At 39.1% G+C, this 19,398-nt stretch overlaps 1 protein-coding gene across 1 annotated transcript in view; it reads right to left on the reverse strand.

The window, feature by feature from the left end:
- ds (dachsous cadherin-related 1) overlaps positions 1-19,398 on the reverse strand; it is a 193,788-nt gene that overhangs the window by 108,751 nt on the left and 65,639 nt on the right. The window contains exon 2 of the mRNA XM_065237213.1: positions 15,656-17,706. Within this exon, the coding sequence (XP_065093285.1) occupies positions 15,656-17,494 (1,839 nt within the window). The 5' untranslated portion in view covers positions 17,495-17,706. The remainder of the gene's footprint in view (positions 1-15,655; positions 17,707-19,398) is intronic.

Raw genomic sequence — 19,398 nt, forward strand, 5'->3', positions numbered from 1 at the left:
ATAATTTCTATTGAACTCATTCAGTTCTGGAAAGAACTGTGAGGAGAACATCAAATGCAATCTGCTAGCAAAGGTACTCCTTATTATGTGTGAAACCTGAATACCGAGGTAGGTTTAAGTAGAATTTCAAGTAAACCCTGAATAAAATTCGAAAGACATTTTATGGTCTTGAACAAAACTTAAAAGGAATTCCTATACAAGTTCCAAAGGAATTTCTGGAGAATACAAAGTGAATGCTGAGGAGAACTCCAAGTCAATTTTCCAGAGAAATCTCCTGGGAATACTTCATAAATTATATGTAATTTAAGAGCATTGCAGATTAAATTCAAATAGTGTTCTGCAGATGATTTTCAAGAGTATTATGGAGCAAATTATAAAAAAAAAATAAAAAAAAGGAGGTCTATGATGAACTATGAGGGTATTTTGTGATGATTCAAGCAAATTCTGCAGAAAGTACTGAAAAAATCCTGTAAAGAGTTCCAAGGGGATGATTACATCATAGATTTTTTTCGAGATATTCGACAAAAGAAAGAATCATGAACTAGGATTTGGAAAATTTGTTTAAATTAATAAATGTTGAGATTTCATGTCCCGAACACTTTATTAGGATCAGATTTTAAAAATCTTCAAGATTCAGCTAGTTTTATTTTAAAATATTCCGGATATGGGGATTCCTGAAGGTCTTAATAGTCAGCACAAATATCTAAGTGTTTAAAATCTTAAAAACATAACTGTGTAAGGAAGCTCGTCAAATTTTATTCAAGTCTGGACTAATTACCGGGCATCCTCAGGGCGATAGTGCCACATCAATAAATGACCAGAACCTTTGATTTCTTAACAAATTAAATTTCAAGAGCTGGCCGCTCTATTGCAGGTTTTGTTCATTCTATAAGACGATAATTTTATAACTCGATGGTCCCTTCAATATCAAAAATTCAATATTTTTTATTCTAAATTTAAAGAGATGAACCAGCATTTGGCTGAAATTCTCGCTTATAAAGATAACCTAACCTAATCTATTCTAAATTTATATATTCCTACCAATCTATTTGGAAATTGGAATAAATTTTAAGCATATTTTAAATAATTAAAAAATCTGGCATTTTAGCCAACAAAAAAGATCTTATCCAAGCACAATTTTGATCTTTTTTTATCTAGTTCGTTTATTTGTAAGGCTCAATCGCGTTAGTTTTACGTAGCCGATAATTCATTGTTCTTTGTTTGTAACAAAATTCACTTAATTCTATGTCTAGTAGGAGTTGGGCCGAATACTCGCGGCTTACCCGAGGCTAGAGGGGTACATTGTCAAAGGATAGGAAAAGGGGAGGAGCTTGGGGGTAGGGTTTCGTTGTCTCATCAGATCGATGACAATTTGGATCTTATCTTGATTTTAAAATCAGATTATTTGTAAAGATTGTAAAACAACACAGGTCTATTAAGCTTAACAAACCACTGTAATTTATTGAACCTCGTTAAATTTAGATGATTCTGTATAAATATGTGTATTCAGATTTCTGAAAAAATTATTAACTCCCCTAAAATGTATAAAATCTAGCCAATTTTGAATTAATAAAAAAATTAAGGTCACAATGAGTGTCCCTACGGGTACTTAAAAAGAATCACAAGGTATTGCGACATTCACTATTACTTTAAATTATTATGTTTACTGTTTCTATAAAAGTTATGAAAGCAATTGGAGCACTTTGTGTTTTGGGAAAAGATCATTTAAACTGATTTTGAGTGATTGCGGATATGAGTAAATTCACTTACTCAAAAGAGCAGCAAAATAGCCATGCTTGGTTGTTGAATGGTTGCTGATCGAATGATAGCTCTAACAAGCAGTTGGCTGCACATATAATCAGCACAGTAAACCGAATAAGGCGAGAAACTGAAGGAACATGAAAAACGTTCTCAAAATAATTGATTAAATACTGAAGTATATAGATTAATTAATTAATTTAGCTTTATTTAGGAGGCTTTCAGCCTTAGGCTGGTTCGCCTCCAAAAGTATATAGATCTAAAATCAGCGAGGAATCGTTTTTGGTTCTGATTTTACATTTTTATAATGATGATGACGGTCCCGCCTCTTACCCCTACAAAGGTTTGAGCTGGACGATTCAACTTTAAGATAATAAAATAAAACATTTTAACTAGGTTAGTAAACAAAAAAGGAATGGTTACAGTTACAGATATTTTCTAGAATTTACAGTTGCTTCACAACGATATAGGGGAATTTACGTATTCTCGTCAATCTAAGCAGCGTCTGCACTTCTACTAGCATTTTCTCAGCGTCACGCACATATATGATGTGTCTGTTTGTTTACATTCATCTGCTGCTTGCTTCTTTATCCATTTTAATCGACAGAATTTTTCAAAACGTTTTGAAAGCGTTTTTACAACGCTCCAAACTTCTCAGGTGAGTGTGACTATTGTCGGCAGTCTCTTTTTCTTCGGCAACCTTCCCATTAGAACTGCGTGTTAACCAGCTGTTCTATTATCGGCAACTCGAAATCAACCTCATTTTGTAGTGCGTATGCTTTATTTGAAGAAAAATGTAGCATTACTGGATTGCTCGATCGTTCAAATATAATCAGATTGAAGCTGAAAGGCTAAACAATCGTTTGGACACATTCAGGGAAGTGCGTTGATGGGAAAACATAGTGAAATTAACGTTTAAATTTTGGTTGCCGAAAACAGTCAATGGGTGCCGAAGCCAACATTTACCCTAGATGTGAAAAGCCTAGGCATCCATCTCTTAGTTCGTCTTTTTGTTCACCTAAAATATTCATAAGCATTACAAGCAATCAAGAGTTAATGAACAATCAACAAAGCATCCTTTACACTAGATTTACACTAAAGTTTGCTCATCTTGGATACGTGAAAGCAGGGTTACTTCCACTCACTTGCTATAAAAAAAATGTTTTTCGGAATAATGAAATCATGAGATGGAATAATGATAATTAATACTTGTAAGTTACACGAAGAGGTCGTGAAGTATGTGTTTGACACATAAAATCTGTCAATATTGCTTTCAGAGGGTCACAATCAGCGATTTTACGACTCATGAGCGCTCACTCTGAGTGAACGCTCACGAATCATAAGATCGCTGATTGTGACGCTCTGAAAGCGAAATTGACAGGTTTTATGAGTCAAACACATACTTTACACCCTCTTCTTGTTACTTAAAAGTACGACACATCATTATATCATCTAATGATTGTATAATTCCGAAAAATATTTTTTTATAGCAAGTGAGTGGAAGCAACCCTGCGTGAAAGTTTTAGTTTAGACAAATTTCAGCGGCACCGGTGGTGTATAGGTAAGCGTGATTACCTCTCACCCCACCAGGCCTTGATTCAATCCCAGTCGGCGCCGCCGGGATGTTCTGAGGCATAAAATCTCTGATCACGTCTTCCTTTGGAAGGGGAAGTAAAGCTGTTGGCCCCCGGTTCATGAGTTGGTGGGTCGATATGTAGGGTCCAGGTGTGGAAGCTGCCACCCTGGCGTGAAATTGAGAAACTATTGAAATCCTTGAAATATGATTATTTTTCTGGTAGATTTTTCAAACTCCCGGCGTTTTCCTGGTGGAAATAAAATCCCGGCTTTTTCCTGGCTCACTTGCCTCCGTGTTCTAGAAACTATCCTTGGAATTTATTTTGGTCTCTTCTCAGAATTCCTTCACAATTATGCCCGAAACATTCGACTTACTGACATTACTTTCAAAATTACCTTGGAACTGACCCTTAAGATGTCACCATAAAGTGTCACCAGAATGTGCCTGTAATTTGATTCACACTTATTTTAAAACTATCCTGTGCATTCAATACCCTTAAGTTCTTCTCGTAATTTCCTTTGAATCACACGTCAGAACTCACTTGGAAATCTTCTCAGCATTTCTTTGGAAAACTCATTCAAAGTGGACCTTGAATCTTACTCACAATAGCCATGGAGTTCTCGTGAGAACTACCTATAATTATTCTCAGAACACTGCTTGAAATCCACCTGAAGTTCGTTGTTCCTTAAAATTCTTTCTACAATTGCGTCCAGAATCCCATTTTTTTTTCTCGTAAGGAAGGCGAACGGGCTAATCATGTAATATAATTTGATGATTTTTAATTTATCAGCATCATCTAAAATATGGGAGAGCGCAGAAGCATCACATTAGGACTAATATTTTTCCAGCCTCACACATTTTTCCAAGTTAACTTTAGAAACTATTAGTCGAAAGACAAAAGGTCGAAAGGACAGAAGGTAAAACAAATGATGGGGCTGTGTACAAGACACTACCGCATGGCTGACGTTACGCCGTTTAGTGAACTTCTCGTGTATTTTTCTTGATATTGATTTAAAATACATTAGAAGTAGAAGCGGCTTTTCTCAAATCAAATATTTGGTTTCCAATAAGTAGGTGCTTAGTACAACATTAATTGAAAATTAAAGGAATTCGAACGGTTCAAATCAAAGTATACAGGTTCCCCATCTGTTAGATGTTTTGACAGTAAGCATTATAGTTACGCATCATAGTCCTATGTGAAAATTAGCGGAGCCACGACAGCAGCGCTATTTTATTACTTTATAGGTTCAACGATACAACCAAGTAGTGCTTGATTATGACGTGTGACAGTTATAAAATTATCACTTTTTATTTGAAAATTTTTCAAAACATTTTATTACATAAAATTGGAAAATTATTTATTTTATCAGATTTGTAGCGATATTTCCTATCGATTGGTGTATATTTGGATTTTAATTTCATATATTATTGACAAAGTTATAAACGTTCAAAACCTTACGCTCTTTCGTGGCAGTTGCGATTTTAGAATTTTAGATTTACCCCCTGTACCTTCCCGTAAGACATAGTCCACGTCAAAAAACGGAAGGTCAAAAGGGACTAAAGGTCGAATGAACAAAAAGTCGAATAGATTTCAAGGAAGTGAAAACAGTATATGATGTGAAAATTATACCTTGACTATATGTTGAGTATTACTTCTGTGTGAAATCAACGATTCACATAGTTGAAGATGCTAATTTCAAATAACAGACTAAAGTGTTAATTTTTATACGATAGATGTGGAGATGAAAGTATAGAGTGGATAGTTCCGTTAGAGTACGGCAATGTGAAAATTGTATATAGAGAGTAGAAATCGAACAAGGACAACTTTAGGAAGGTATAAATCTGTTTGATCATCTCTATTTACAAAACTTCCTCGTTGGAGAGGGATGGTGAGGGGTATTCCCTCCCGCCACCACTGGCAAAAAGAGATGATCGCCGACTCGCTCATGTACCGACGATGTGTTTGAAACAGTTCTATCGATTTTTACCGCACTCAAGTTGTTATCTGAAGGAAGGCATCCAGTCGTAGGTTTGAAAATTGCAGCTATTGTTACCTCTACCACGGTATCTGCTCCTGTCATCGTCGACTTGAAGATCTCGAGGGACACAGGTAGGGTAGGTGCTGCTACTGTACCTTTCGACCAATGACAGTAATTGATGGTAAGCTCTCATCCAGAGTTATGTACTTTGACTATATGTTTAGTATTACTTCTGCGTGAAGTCAACGATTTACATAGTTGAAGATGCTTTCTACTCTCTATATACAATTTTCAAACTGCCGTACTCTAACAGAACTATCAACTCTATACTTTCATCTCCTCATCAATCTTATAAAAATTACCACTTTAGTCTGTTATTTGAAATTAGCATCTTCAATTATGAAAATTATATTGATATTATAAAAAATCAGTTTCAGAATATATACACCAGCAGAATATATACTAGGGACAACAGTTCTATTGAACAACATAGACAATGAATAAAAGGTTATGATCGCGCACGGTCAGGACCCTTTCCTACGTTGTGATTTGATGCATCAAAGACGATAATGATTTCGGCCGTCCTGCCATGGCAGAGGCAGATGATAGTTTGTTATATTTATTGTACTCGTATTTCAGAAACAGCACATAATAGGGTCAAGGGGGCCAATGTCGCTTGCACGAACAGGTTAGATTGTCCCATAGTAATTACCATACAAATTTAAAATAATTTTTGTCAAGCCAGTTTATAACCAAATAAGTTCGAATTTTGGGAGGCAAATCAGGACCCGATTTGAAGCCGTTTGAGCTCTGTAAAGTGGAAATTACAAATTTGAAAACATTTTACGTATACGTATACACAACGTCACTCTACGTAGTGTGGGCAGGAAATCCAGAAAATCCTATCTTCCGATGCTTACCGATGATAAATGCACTAGTAAATGAAATCATGATCAGTGTATATCAGAGGATTATCATTTGCGTTGCACAGCACCAAAATCGATAAGCCACTGATATGATCACAATTCCAATTATCGAAATCTAGGAATTTGTTGTCTTCGGAAAAGTTGTTCTGGAGGCCAAATACCAACAATATGGACATTTTTGGAACCGGGATGACATTTAGGTGTTGGAAATCGATGTCCGCCGTTGGTTTCAGAAATTCAAGATAACGGCCGTGGATTTCAGAAAATCTGTAAAGTACCGTACAATATGGGTATTTTTGGAGCTGGGATGACGTGTAGATACCGAAAATTGATGTCTGCTGCCATTTTGGAATCCAAAATGGCGGCAGAAATCAATTTTCTACATCTCCATGTCATCCCTGTTCGGAAAATACTTCGATTGCAGGGTATTTTACATTTTTCCTGAAATCGATGTGACATCGATTTTCAATCTCTATACGTTATCCCCGTTCCAAAAATACCTATATAGAATTTGATTTTTCTTGTATTATATAGGAAATTTTCAGTGACGACAGTTGATGATGATCATCGGACATTATCGTTATTTCATATGAGCATGATCTGTAACACAAATGATATTTGCATTATCGTTTCCAGAACTGTCGATTGACGCATTTAATGAGATTAAAAATAACCTATTAAATATAGAATGATCAAAGGCTGGAGAGTAGGCTGTGCGTGCGGACGGACGTGAAAATTGTGTGTTTGAAAATTTGGAAAAAAATAGAAATTTCGTGATTCCTAGTTCGAGTGATTAACTGTTAAAATGAAATGGCTTAGTTCGGTGTTGTAGTTATACTTGGGTGCTGATTCGATCAACATTTAACATAGATGGACCTGAATTAGATTGCCTGGTTCTGGGTTGCCATCAAAGCCGAGATTCAAGATGTTATTTTCACGAGCAGCTGGCCAATTAACTGTAACGGAAGACCATCCATTTGGAACTCAGCGAGTGCACGTACATCGACGGGTTGCAGGATCTACATCTCTGCAATATTCCCCCGCTCGTTCCTGGAGCCACTGTCAATCCACCGAACCCTCAACGTCCCATCGTTTGGCACGATCATGTTGCCGAGGAAGGAGTTCATTCAAGTGTTTCAAGTGCCAGAAGCTTGCAAATGGAAACCTTCAAACTTAGATAAATTCATAAATTTAGGTGCTCTGAGACTGACATATACGAGCGTCAATTTTGAAATAAAATTGAGTCATAATAGACGCAAAATTCAGCTCAATCAAACGTACTTTTCGTCGAGTAATGGACTTTTCAGTCTAGGAGCACTTAATTTTACATGACATGTTTGTTTACGTCTCATCCTCTATGTCAAAGATGGATTCCGTCACGTGTAAAATTAGTTATTTCTAAGTGTGTTTTTTTTTACTACAAACATCGGTTGCGAAAATCAATGATGGTTCGACACACATTATAAAATATACACTACCGATGATAAGTTTAAGGACACCCCAAAAACCATGCAAATATGTTTTGTTCAATTTTCGATCTCCAAAGGTTATTTGAATGGTATGAATGGTATAGCATAAGGGAGGGTCCATTAATTATGTCACGCAAATTTGGCCCATTTTCAACCCCTCCCCCCTTTGTCACATTTTTTATATGGACCTTAATTGTTTTTTGTAAGGCTCGTCACAGTTTCCAAAACCCCCCTCCCCCCTAAAAGTGTGACATAATTAATGGACGATCCCTAACTGTTCTACTACTACTTTTATTTCAAAATTTGGGCAACCCAATTCTGAGAAAATCAGTCACGATTCTTCAGAGTAAATTTTGAAAAATATTGTAACTTTGGGTGAACTTTTAGCAAACAAAATTTGAAAATTATATTGAACAATTTGCCTACGAGGAAAATTCAATACCTTTCAAATGATCTAAAGAGAACGAAAATTGGACGTAACATGACATAGATATGAACATAACAAATTTGTCATTGTTTTTTTGGGGGTGTCCTTAAACTTATGCTCGGGAGTGTATATTGAAATTCGTTCTTACTTCGAACTAGATTAATTATGGAGAAACCTGGCTAAATACGCTTCAATCTACACACATAAAACAAAAGATCATTTTTGATAAGCTTTCAAATTAACATAAACTTAAACATATCTTAAAAATGTGCTTGTTTTGTTATTTAAGTTTTCATCAGTTTTATTCATTTTTTGACGAAAATTTGTGATTTTTTATCAGTGTGTACTTTTTTTCTGAATATTTAAACCAGTTTCTTTAAGTTGGTCTCATTTCAATTAGATGAAACGTTCAGTTGCTAAGCGTGCAATTATTAATTGAAAAATATCGTGAACGCCATTTTGGAAAATTAGGCGAGAGTCAAAATGTATTTTTTGAAATCAGTTGCATTACATTTTGATGTCATTTGAAGACCGTGGATAGAAAAAAAAGATCACGAAAAAAAATCGAATGTAATAGGGTAAGCTTAAATGCAAATACAATTATTGAAAGGCATTGTCAAGTCACTTGAGTAAGGAGATGTACCTCTGTACCTGACCTCGATTCTAGGGCAAGGGATCTGTTTTCTGATGAAAAGACCTTTTGGTGATTCCTTCAAAAAAGAAAACTACTCCATTTTTACATTCCCCAACGACGAACTGTTGTCAGCACTTTTGACAATCAATGTTAATGACCAAAGCAACACTGATGCCACGGGCTGTACACGCCACTGGGCATAATAAAAATGGCATACCATCATCCTCATCTCCATTACTCGCTGTTCCAACATTTAAAGAAACAAACCGAAACTCGTTCGTTCGCTATTGTTATTTCTCCGGATGATGGTGAGCGCCGCGCAGCGCATCATTCGCCAACTTTGGGGGTAATTAGAAAATGAACCTTATCATTAAAATATTTATTCCTGATACCCAGTGCCGCCACTCGGCGGATTTTACGATCGGGCGGACGGCAAAGAGAAGTCGGACCCACTTTTAGGATTTAATTTCCTTTTTGGTGCACGGAGGAGCACTTGCTAATGAGTACACTCGACTGGACTCGAGCTACAAAAGACACACGCTCACAATTCTAGACGAATGATTTGATGATCGGACTGGAATGATGAACCTCAATCGGCCCCAACTCCGGCAGGTTTCGCGGTTGTTTTTAATTGAAACATAAACCTTAATTAGGCCCACCGACGGACAATCGGCCGGAGACATGGGAAATGTTTTCACTCGCCATTTCTACTTAAACTATTGCGCTTCTTACCCTGCCCACCGGTGCTTGACCGTTTGCTACCGAAATGGATCTCAAAAAAAAAAAAAATGCGCAACGCATTTTGAATCTGCTTGTATACGGTTTGTAATAGCAGTTTTGGGTTTTGAGAGGCTGAGATTTTAATGACTTTTCCCACAATCTGATTAAATGATGATGGTGATGGCGATGGAAACGATGGAAACAACCGACCGTCTGGCTGACGACGCAACATGTTGACGTCTCTCAATGCCGGGGGGTTAGGTGTACTAAACTGGCTGTTATAGGCTTGGCATTTGCACACATGTGGGGGCTATGATGACCAAAAAAAAAAAAAAACGAGGAGGTTTTTGGATTCCCGGAATCTAGTGCGGGTTTGTGCGATTAGTGGAATGTAAACTTTCCTAAACGGGTCGAGTCGTAAATGCCGGCATGGTTAGGGTTTTAGTGTTGTTCAAAGCAAATAGGCTGAAACGAGGGTAGTGTTGTGGTTGATGGCACTGTTTGCTGGAGCTTCTTTGTTTGGAAATGTGGGTAAGATAGTCACGTCACTGGTGTTGAAAATGTGAAGCTATGGGTTATTTGAAAGATTTGAAAGACAGTTGAAATCAAATCTATTCCAAAATACCATCCTAAAATGTAACATTTTAAATTGAATATTCTATAATTTCGTCCGAACTAAAACACTGTCGAAATTCCTAACATTTTACTGATCAATAGTCCACGCAAACCAAACCCAGTTCTGCATAGACCAGCAACCCGTGCCGACACGAGGATACGAGACGAGCACGGAATCCGAGAGTGAAGCACGCTGAAAGAATTACGTGTTACACGTTTTCTTTAGGTTTGTTATAAAAGGTAATTTATCTGCACCGACCCGGCATGACTCGAATCGACAACGGTCTGGTGGTGTGGTGAGCGAGCCTTTTGCCCCGCGCTCATCTTGACTGAGGCTGAGACTGAAAACAGCAAGAAAGGAAAAGGGGCAAGGAACTAACACTTTTCCCGATGTCGTCGTCAACGACGACGACGACGACGACGGGTTGGTTGGTGTGCGGAGGGTTAGTCAGAGCTCACTACTACTAACCATACTCCGGCACAATGTGTGCCATTTCTTTCCAGAAGAGAAGAAATTAGAACCCACCAGAGAGGGACCAGCTACCACGACACTGATGGGTGGGATTGCAGTACTTGTTGGCTGTCTTGTTGATCGTTTTTCGGGACGGGTTCGTCGCCGTGATCTTCATCTCCGTCAAAATACTTTGAATTGCAAAATGGTACCAAAGCCGTATTTAGGAAGATAAAAATGTTTGCGGAAAATGGTGTCTTCGGGAAAGATTTGATTGGTCATTTCTTTATGTATGGTGAAAGTTGAGTGGACCCTATGGTTATTGAGTTCAAAATATAAACTTTTTTTGTTATTTGAGATAGACAAGAGCAATGTTCTACAAAGTTGTAGAACAATTCATTTTAAACAACTTGACTATTTCCTATCTCTAATAGTCTTCGTTTTAAATTTTCAAAAGGGCAACTTAGGGTGACCCTTTAAAATATTTGTTTTGTTTTTTTTTTCATTAAGTCAATGTATTTTCGCGCAAATGATTGGTTCTAGACTTTTTGAAGTACTTTTAATGGTGCATGGTTTTGCTCATACATCTAAGTTGGTATCTGTTTTTGTTGGACGGTAATAAATTATTTTAGTTGAAAAATATGCTATTTTCAAATGATTATAAATCAACATGGAGTTGATGGATTTTTAGGCCATTACAACTTTGTCAAACGTTGTGTTGATCTATCTTAAGTTTTAAATTGAAAATAGGGGGGTCCCCATGGCTATTAAGTCCAAAATATAAACTTTTTAGTTAAAGTCTGCAACGCGCAAAAATTGGTCAACTTCAAATTGGTGTATTTCTGCTAAAAATCCATAAAAAAAACTGAAATGCTGCATTTGGAAGTTGAGTGTATATACAATGGTTGCTATGATGAGTTTTCACCGTTTGCTCTTCAGTTTTCAAAATGACGTCCAAACAAGAGGAGCAGCGTGTCAAAATCCGACGTTCTCACACGTCAAGTTGGCAAAATTGCTGGATGTGGCCAAATCGACCGTGACAAACGTTTTAAAAGTGTTCGAGGAGCGTCTGTCGACCGCCAGGAAGCCTGGATGCGGCGGAAACCATAATCCGGACGTGGCAACGACGACGAAGAAGGTTGTGGTGAAATATAAGCGGAATCCTTACCTGTCTATACGGGACGTCACTGGCAAGCTCAATGTCTTCCATACTACTGTGCAGTGGGCCAAGAAACGAGCCGGGCTGTCAACGTTTAAGAAGGTGGCGAACCGAGATTACAAACAAAACACGTCGGCAAAGCAGCGGTCCCGAAATCTGTGTACGAATCTGCTCACAAAGTTCGACTGAAGTTGAAGTTTCAAGCATCTTCCGGGACAGGAGTTTTATACCGCATCAGGAAAAAGGAAGGTGACTGAAATTTTCAAAACCATCAAACTATCGAAATTCCCGAAAAAATATCTCGTCTGGCAGGCCTTATGCACGTGTGGTCTAAAAAGCGGCATTTTAATTTCTACGGGAACCATCAAACAAGATATCTACATCCAGTAGTGCCTGGAAAAGCGGCTGCTACCATTCCTAAAGCAACATAATAGATCTATGCTGTTCTTGCCGGACTTGGCGAGCTGCCACTATGGGAAAAAGGCTATCGAGTGATACGATGCGAACAACGTGGTTGTTGTACCCAAAGACCACAACCCTCCCAACAGCCCAGAACTCCGCCCTATCGAACGGTATTGGGCCTTGGTCAAACGGAATCTCAAAAAATCTAATAAATCCATGGAAAACAAACAGCAATTTAAATGTAACTGGCGTTCGGCGGTGCATAAGGTCGAAATTGGTGCAAAATTTAATGGAGGGGTTAAGCGGAAGGCACGGCAGTTTGGATTTGACAAACCAAAAGAATAAACGAACATTTTTTCCTTTAAATATATGAATTGAACGACAAAAAAATAAATAAAAAGATTTTTTGTTATGAATTTTGACTGAAAGAAACGATTTTTTTGCCAACCAATTTTTGCGCGTTCCAGTCTTTATTTGAGACAAGGGCGTAGCCAGGTTTCAAATTAGGGGGAGGGAAAACATTTTTTTTCATGGAGAATTAGGTTAGACGTCGATTAGCTGAACACCATTATATCGAACGCTATTATACCGTATGAATTACTAATTCGATCGTCATTTAACCGAAATTTAATTTTCAGTCATACTTCGGCACATGTCATCGGTATTTTATGAATATGTATACAAATACAACATGTTTATGAACATCCAGTATCCAAGGTGCCAGAACCTTTCAAAACTCTAGAAATTGTCTTCAAGTTTCAAGTTTTTTCTAGTCGTATTAAAATTAAGTTTGTTTTATGTCTTACAATCCCCTGATTTTCAACTCCTGGATCTTTTTAATTTCCCTAGAAAGCCCTAACAACATTTTTTTTTTTAATATTCAAAGAATTTGCTTAGTAAAACGTTTCAAGTTATCTCATTCAAATTATTGATAAAGATGACGGGAATCATGCTCAATAACATTGGGAAGAAAACCAGAATTAATAATTAACCAGGGTGGAGAAGTGATAAATTGGTTTTACAAATTGTTCAAGAAATCTAAAGCTTGCGATAAATTAAGATCCAAATGATAGATTTTTTAAGGTAACGAACTCATGTTTTATTCGATATCTGAATTTTATTTTTTGAGATTTTTGAAATTCAGAGTCTAATATAATTTAAATTTTTTCCTGCTTCGGTAAATGTTGAGCATTTCGAACATAATTTTTATGAACCAATTCTTATAAAAGGATCATAACCTTGTAATAATAGTTCTTTTAATGTTGTCCATATAATCAACTCTAAATGATTAGCATTTAGAAAATTTTGCAATATTTTGTGACTCCGACAATTGAGCAAAGCAAAATGCTAAAACATCTTTAGTATTCCTAATTTAAAATTTTTCATAAATCGTATAATCATAAAGATATTGCGCGTTTTTTCGCATGAAAAAGATTTTAATATGCTACAATATGTTGAACGTTCAGTACTCAAAGATTTCTTCTTTTTATCGAAGACATTTCCAATTCCTAATCTCATCTCATCTAAAATTCTCAGTCCTTTAACAAAAACTAAGAATCATGAGGTTTTCTGTATTCTGTAGTCTGTATTTATTAAGTTGCTCTAAAACTGATTTCTAGATGTTAAGCGTCAAATAACATGCTTAAAGTGGCTATTTTATACGATAGATGGAGGAGATGAAAGTATAGAGTTGATAGTTCCGTTAGAGTACGGCGGTGTGAAAATTGTATATAGAGTGTAGGAAGAGAGCAAGGACAACTTTGAGGAAGGTACGAATCGGGTTGATCATCTCTCTTTACCAAACTCCCCAGTTGGAGAGGGATAGTGAGGGGGATACACGTCACGGTAATTTAAGAGACAAATAACTGCTTTCTCTAGAATATATTCCTTCTTTAAATCATGAAGAGAATTGGGAGAATTGTCTGAACAATACTTGGTCTTTTGGAATCTTCAGATCCTTAAATTTCTAGTATAAGCGAACAGCCGAAAACAAAAGCGAGGTATGTTTCAACTTTTGCGCAGCACAAATGACAATGGCGTGAACAGTAGTAGCGACGAAGAAAAAGCCTCAAATGCTTTCTTTATTCGTAGCGAAATAAGCTTGTTTATACTAAACGCATATTAGTGAAACTTTAAATATATCAAAGAAATATGTGTTGACCATCAATGATCAACTCAAGGAAATTCAACTTTTAAATTGACTATTCCGATTACGCTCCAAATTGTATTGATAATTAAGGGATACTTAATCAAACAGCAACCCAGATTTCAGAATATTTCATGTACATCCGAAAAAGTTACAGCTCTTTGAACTTTTTGTCATGTCTAATGAAATTGCATCCATAGGTGGTTCACTAAAGGTAAAGGGTACACTATAAGAGCAATATTCGATGAATTTAGCTGGTACAACTTAACACATTAATTCATTCAGAATAACCCTTCTAGTGGATTCGCTCCCGTTTTGGGAGGCACATTTTTTTCGCTAACTCTTCTCCCATGTAACCGTGGTGTTGAACCGTAAACCAAGTGTGAAGAGAATGCGGGAAAGAAGGCACACATAATTGATGAGAAATCGCGCGACCAGACCAGTAGTGGTCAAAGAAGTGATAGATAGAGAAAGAGAGAGAGAGAGAAAGGGATCGAGCACAAGGCACATCCAGGAAGAGAAAGAGATGGAACCGGTCAAGAATGTGCGCTTCTTGGTGTGCGTGCTTAAATAGAGAGCCAAAGTGAGAGAGAGAGAGAGATTGACCGCGACTGATCGCGACCAATAGTAGCAACAACAGCGACAAGAACAACTCAGGATGAATCGACTTCGATGGTAGTTGCGGTTGATGGGGGGACGCACCGCGATCAACGGCACACGTTCTCCCCTGGGATGGCGAACATAGAAGACGGAGAAACGGTGTCAGCGCGTTGATCTTCAATAGATCGGAATTCCGAAAGGTTCAATAATGATGGGCTAGTTTTGCTTCACTCCGATGATCAGATTGAGCGCAGATTGATTGTGACCAGTGGTACCTGACGGATTCTCTCACTGTGTTCTGTGGTCTCGGTTCTAAACCCGCAAGATCGGAAAACGGCAGACGGTCTGTGTGCAAGCGTACGAGAACACGCGAAAAGCGAATGCTGGTGGATGAACCACGTAGCAGCAGCATGGTCATCGTATCCACCGTTCACCGGTAGGCACGGCAACAGCAGCAGCAGAGATGAATATTAATATTTGTTGAAATTGAATATAATAAAATACTCGAGATAAGAAAATCGCGTTATAATCGAGAATGCGGAGTCAGTGGCGTTGTGAGGGCTTTTCGTATTTTGTGATCACTGAATAACTGCATTTTCGATATTTTTAAATTAATTGCACTGTACGCTATCAGTTGGTGGTGTCTACTTGCATGGTGAGTGATGAAATCACTCCTTACTACGTCACTGCACCATGCGGAGGAAGTTTGCAGATCGGTTTGGTGGGTTACACATAATTGAAACGGGTGGCGGTAAGGGATCGAGAGACAAGTAATTTAAAATTAAACACTCACCTTCAGAATGCAGCGTCCTTTGGGTTCGTTCTCCACCACCGAGACGTTGTAGAAGCTCTGATCGAAGATCGGCTCGTTATCGTTGACGTCGTGGATTGTAACCAGCACGGTACCGGTGGAAGACATTGGCGGGAAGCCATTATCTTTCGCCACCACGATCAACTGCGGCACCGGATCGGTTTCACAGTCAATGTGCGCTCGGGTTGTTATCAACCCGGAGTTGGCATCGATCTGGAACCACTGCGAATGGGTATCGGGTGTATCCAGCAGGGAGTACGCGATGGCCGAGTTGTTGCCTTCGTCTTTGTCGATGGCAGTCACCTGGATCACCGACGTTCCCGGATCGGCCACTTCCATCACATTCGCGTGGTAGATCTCTTTATCGAAATCCGGAGCATTATCGTTGATGTCAGTAACCGTGAGGAAAATCGTTTTCGCTGCATGCAACGGCGGATTTCCGGTATCCGTTGCCACTACACTCAAAGTATAATTCGGCTTTATCTCACGATCCAACGGAAGCGAAACAATCACTAGATAAATTATGTTATCCCTCGTGGTCAACCCGAAATGACCTTCACCACCGGACAGCGTCACATTCACATTCGAATATTCCGTTTTCGAGTCGGGATCATTCACTGAAATTCTTGCGACAAACTCTCCGGGTTGGGCTGATTCTGAAATCTTCGGTGTCGCGTCATCACTCAAAAATATCACGTTTATTATCGGTTGATTATCGTTCACATCAGTCACTCGTATCGACACAAAAGCTGTAGTTTCCAGTGGTTGTAAACCGCGATCTTTCGCCACTACCACCAGTTCGTGCAGCTCCTTCGTTTCGAAATCCAGCGGCTTATTGACGGAAATCAACCCCGTGGTGGGATCTATCCGGAACATTTGATCCTTATCACTTTGCCTCCTGTTGATGGCGTACTCAACCATCCCGTTTTCACCGGCATCCTGATCCGTGGCGTAGACCTGGAGAACCGTAGTACCGATTGTGGCATTTTCCGGGACGGTGGCAAAATACCGACTCTGGTTGAATATCGGTTGATTATCGTTAACATCTTGGATCGTAATATTGACCGTCATCTGCCCCCTTAGTGGAGGACTACCACCATCCAGTGCCTCTACAACGAGACTATAAGCTGGTGTGGTTTCCCGATCGAGAAATCCGTTGATCTGTAAATCTAGATACAACACTCCGTCCCGTTCCCGATGCGACGATAACCGGAAGGCATTATTTACATTCCCAGACACGATGTTGTACCTCTGGGTGTTGTACCTTCCGAGGTCCAAATCCCTGGCCGGGTTTAGCGTTCGTTTCACATCCCGCGGAGTGTTCTCCGGAAACTCAATGTTCATAAGAGCCGTTGGAAAAGTGGGCGCATTGTCATTCTCGTCCAGCACCCGTATCACAACTCGGACGTTTTCTCCGCTCAACGGAATTGCCACTAATGAGTAGGATGATCGTTTCTCCCTATCCAGCGGGACTTTTGTCCGGATTTCTCCGGTCGTATGATCTATCGCTAGTTCCGTATCCACGGCACTTCCCGGTACCGGCACTATCAGATACGGTGGGCCACTATCGACCCCATGCAGGAATTCCCCAATGAACCCAATCTGGTGCCCAATCGGCACTCCTTCGGACACTTCCAGCTCCCGAACATGTTCGGCACTGGCTAGCCTAAATAGCCCTAATCCTATTCCTCCTCCTCCTCCTCCTCCTCCTTCTTTCCCTCCACCGCTATCGCCGGCGAAGGCACACATCATCAGTAATAGCCACAGAAGTGACATCTTCCTGTGGCGGAATCGAAAGCAGCTTTTCTTGCATGCTGTCATCCTCCTGGTGGACAGGGCGGCTGCCGACGGTGATGATGATGATGCTGGTGGTGGTTCCAATGATGACGATTGACTAGTGGCAGCAAACGGAGCGCTGCTCCGGTGGACATCACCGACGTGTGCTGGATAGTGTGATTTGCGACAGCTGGCGGCGCTGTGGCGAGGCGGGGTCCATCTCGGCGGGCGAACGTGGGACGTCGTTGTGGTGGGATCTGTGGAAAGAGATAAGAAATAGACATATGAGGATTGGATTTTTTTAAACTTTTGTTAAATTAGGCAATTTGGAAGTTTTAGAATGTTGTTTTGCAAGAGCCTTTTATGATGGCTCTAATAAGCTAAAACTAGTAATATTAATTATTATTTTATAAATCAACCAAAATTGATAAACCTAACTCTTACGTTCCAAACTGTGATAATAGGCCAAAAAACGTCTTCTTCTGGCCTGAAAACCGCAATAGAATAGCCTGAAAAAATAGCCGGCCAACACCAAATTAGACATACAAATGCTTGAATGGCTTGAAAATGGTTCAAATCTTTAAAATTACAAAGAATTATTAAAAATCTTAGCAAATCCAATCTACTCTCGTCAACAAAATAACGAGATCGGCGAAATAAAGTTAGTACCTGAAAATTTTCTAGCAACCTGAAAAATTTCTAGACCAGACAGGGAATCGAACCCAGCAACCTTCAGTATAGTCTTGCTTTGTAGCTGCGCCTTTAACGAAAGATCTAAGGGAGGCTTCATCGTCTTTACTAACAAACAGTTAAAAATAAAAGCAGACCCATATATTGAGAAACGTTTTGTTCTCATTATTTAAAAAAATTAAATGCATTGCTCAATTCTGGGTGAGGCTTACGTAATTTCAATCATATTTGTTTAATATTACCCGTTACCCCACAGTGTAAACTCGCAAATTTAAGCTGATTGACACATCTTTGTTATTGCACATACCTCTCCGCAAATATCGGACCAGGCATACAACGACGGGCGATCCATTACATTCAAATCAAATCGCAAAAACCGATTTCGTCGAATTTTGTGATGACTTCATCAAACCACTTGTCCCCATATCCTAAGTAAGAGAGATTTTTCTCGTAAAAACCAACCACTTTGCATCTTAATCAAACCCGCTAATCACCGGTCGGACATAAGCATTGACCGTTGGTTCGCAAATTTTTATTGCAGTCACCTTGCAAACCCGTCGTACTCAAGTGTGGACCAGCACCGTCGAGGCCCCATCAAACCCTCCCTCCCTTCCCATCCTTCGAACTAATGACGATCGTGTTGACGAGTTGGATCATCCAGCAGCAATACAAACACGAAGTGCAAAAAAAAAAAAAACATTTGCTCCATCCAACATCAACTTCGAACCTACTGATCGACAAAAAAAATCACTCTCTTCAGAGGGGGCGTTAAACTTTGGCATCTTTAGCCGGACCCAGGCGAACGGTTCCCTTTTTTGTGCTGCTCTCGATGAATGAGCAAAGAAAACACACAAATAGTTCTGTGTTTGTCACTGCCGGCTGGATAAATAGCCGTTCTTTATTCCGCTGGATGCCAGGAGAAATGCCACCACGATCGTCTTCTCGCTTTTTACGTTTATAATTCTATAATTAAAACTCCGTATTACTCATCTGCATGCCTGCGGCGATAAGCGAATAAATTTCGTTTCACCGCGATTGCAAAGTAGCGATGGAAGATGAATTCCAGACGGGGAATGTCACCGTCGGTTGTAGTAGAGCAACCATAAACACCCCCTAAAATATGAATAAATTTAAATGATATTCCTTTGTGCCATTTGAGCTGCTCACGATCGAATCGAGCGCTGGATGTTCTCTGCCAAACGCTGCGTGACTCGAATGCTGATGATTTGCAGTTGGCCAGGCTGACTAAACAGAAGATT

The sequence above is a fragment of the Ochlerotatus camptorhynchus genome, unplaced genomic scaffold, assembly GCF_037179485.1.
Source record: "Ochlerotatus camptorhynchus isolate MF236.1 unplaced genomic scaffold, CSIRO-AGI_Acam_v1.1 ptg000598l, whole genome shotgun sequence".
In the NCBI taxonomy this organism is placed as follows: Eukaryota; Metazoa; Arthropoda; class Insecta; order Diptera; family Culicidae; genus Ochlerotatus; species Ochlerotatus camptorhynchus.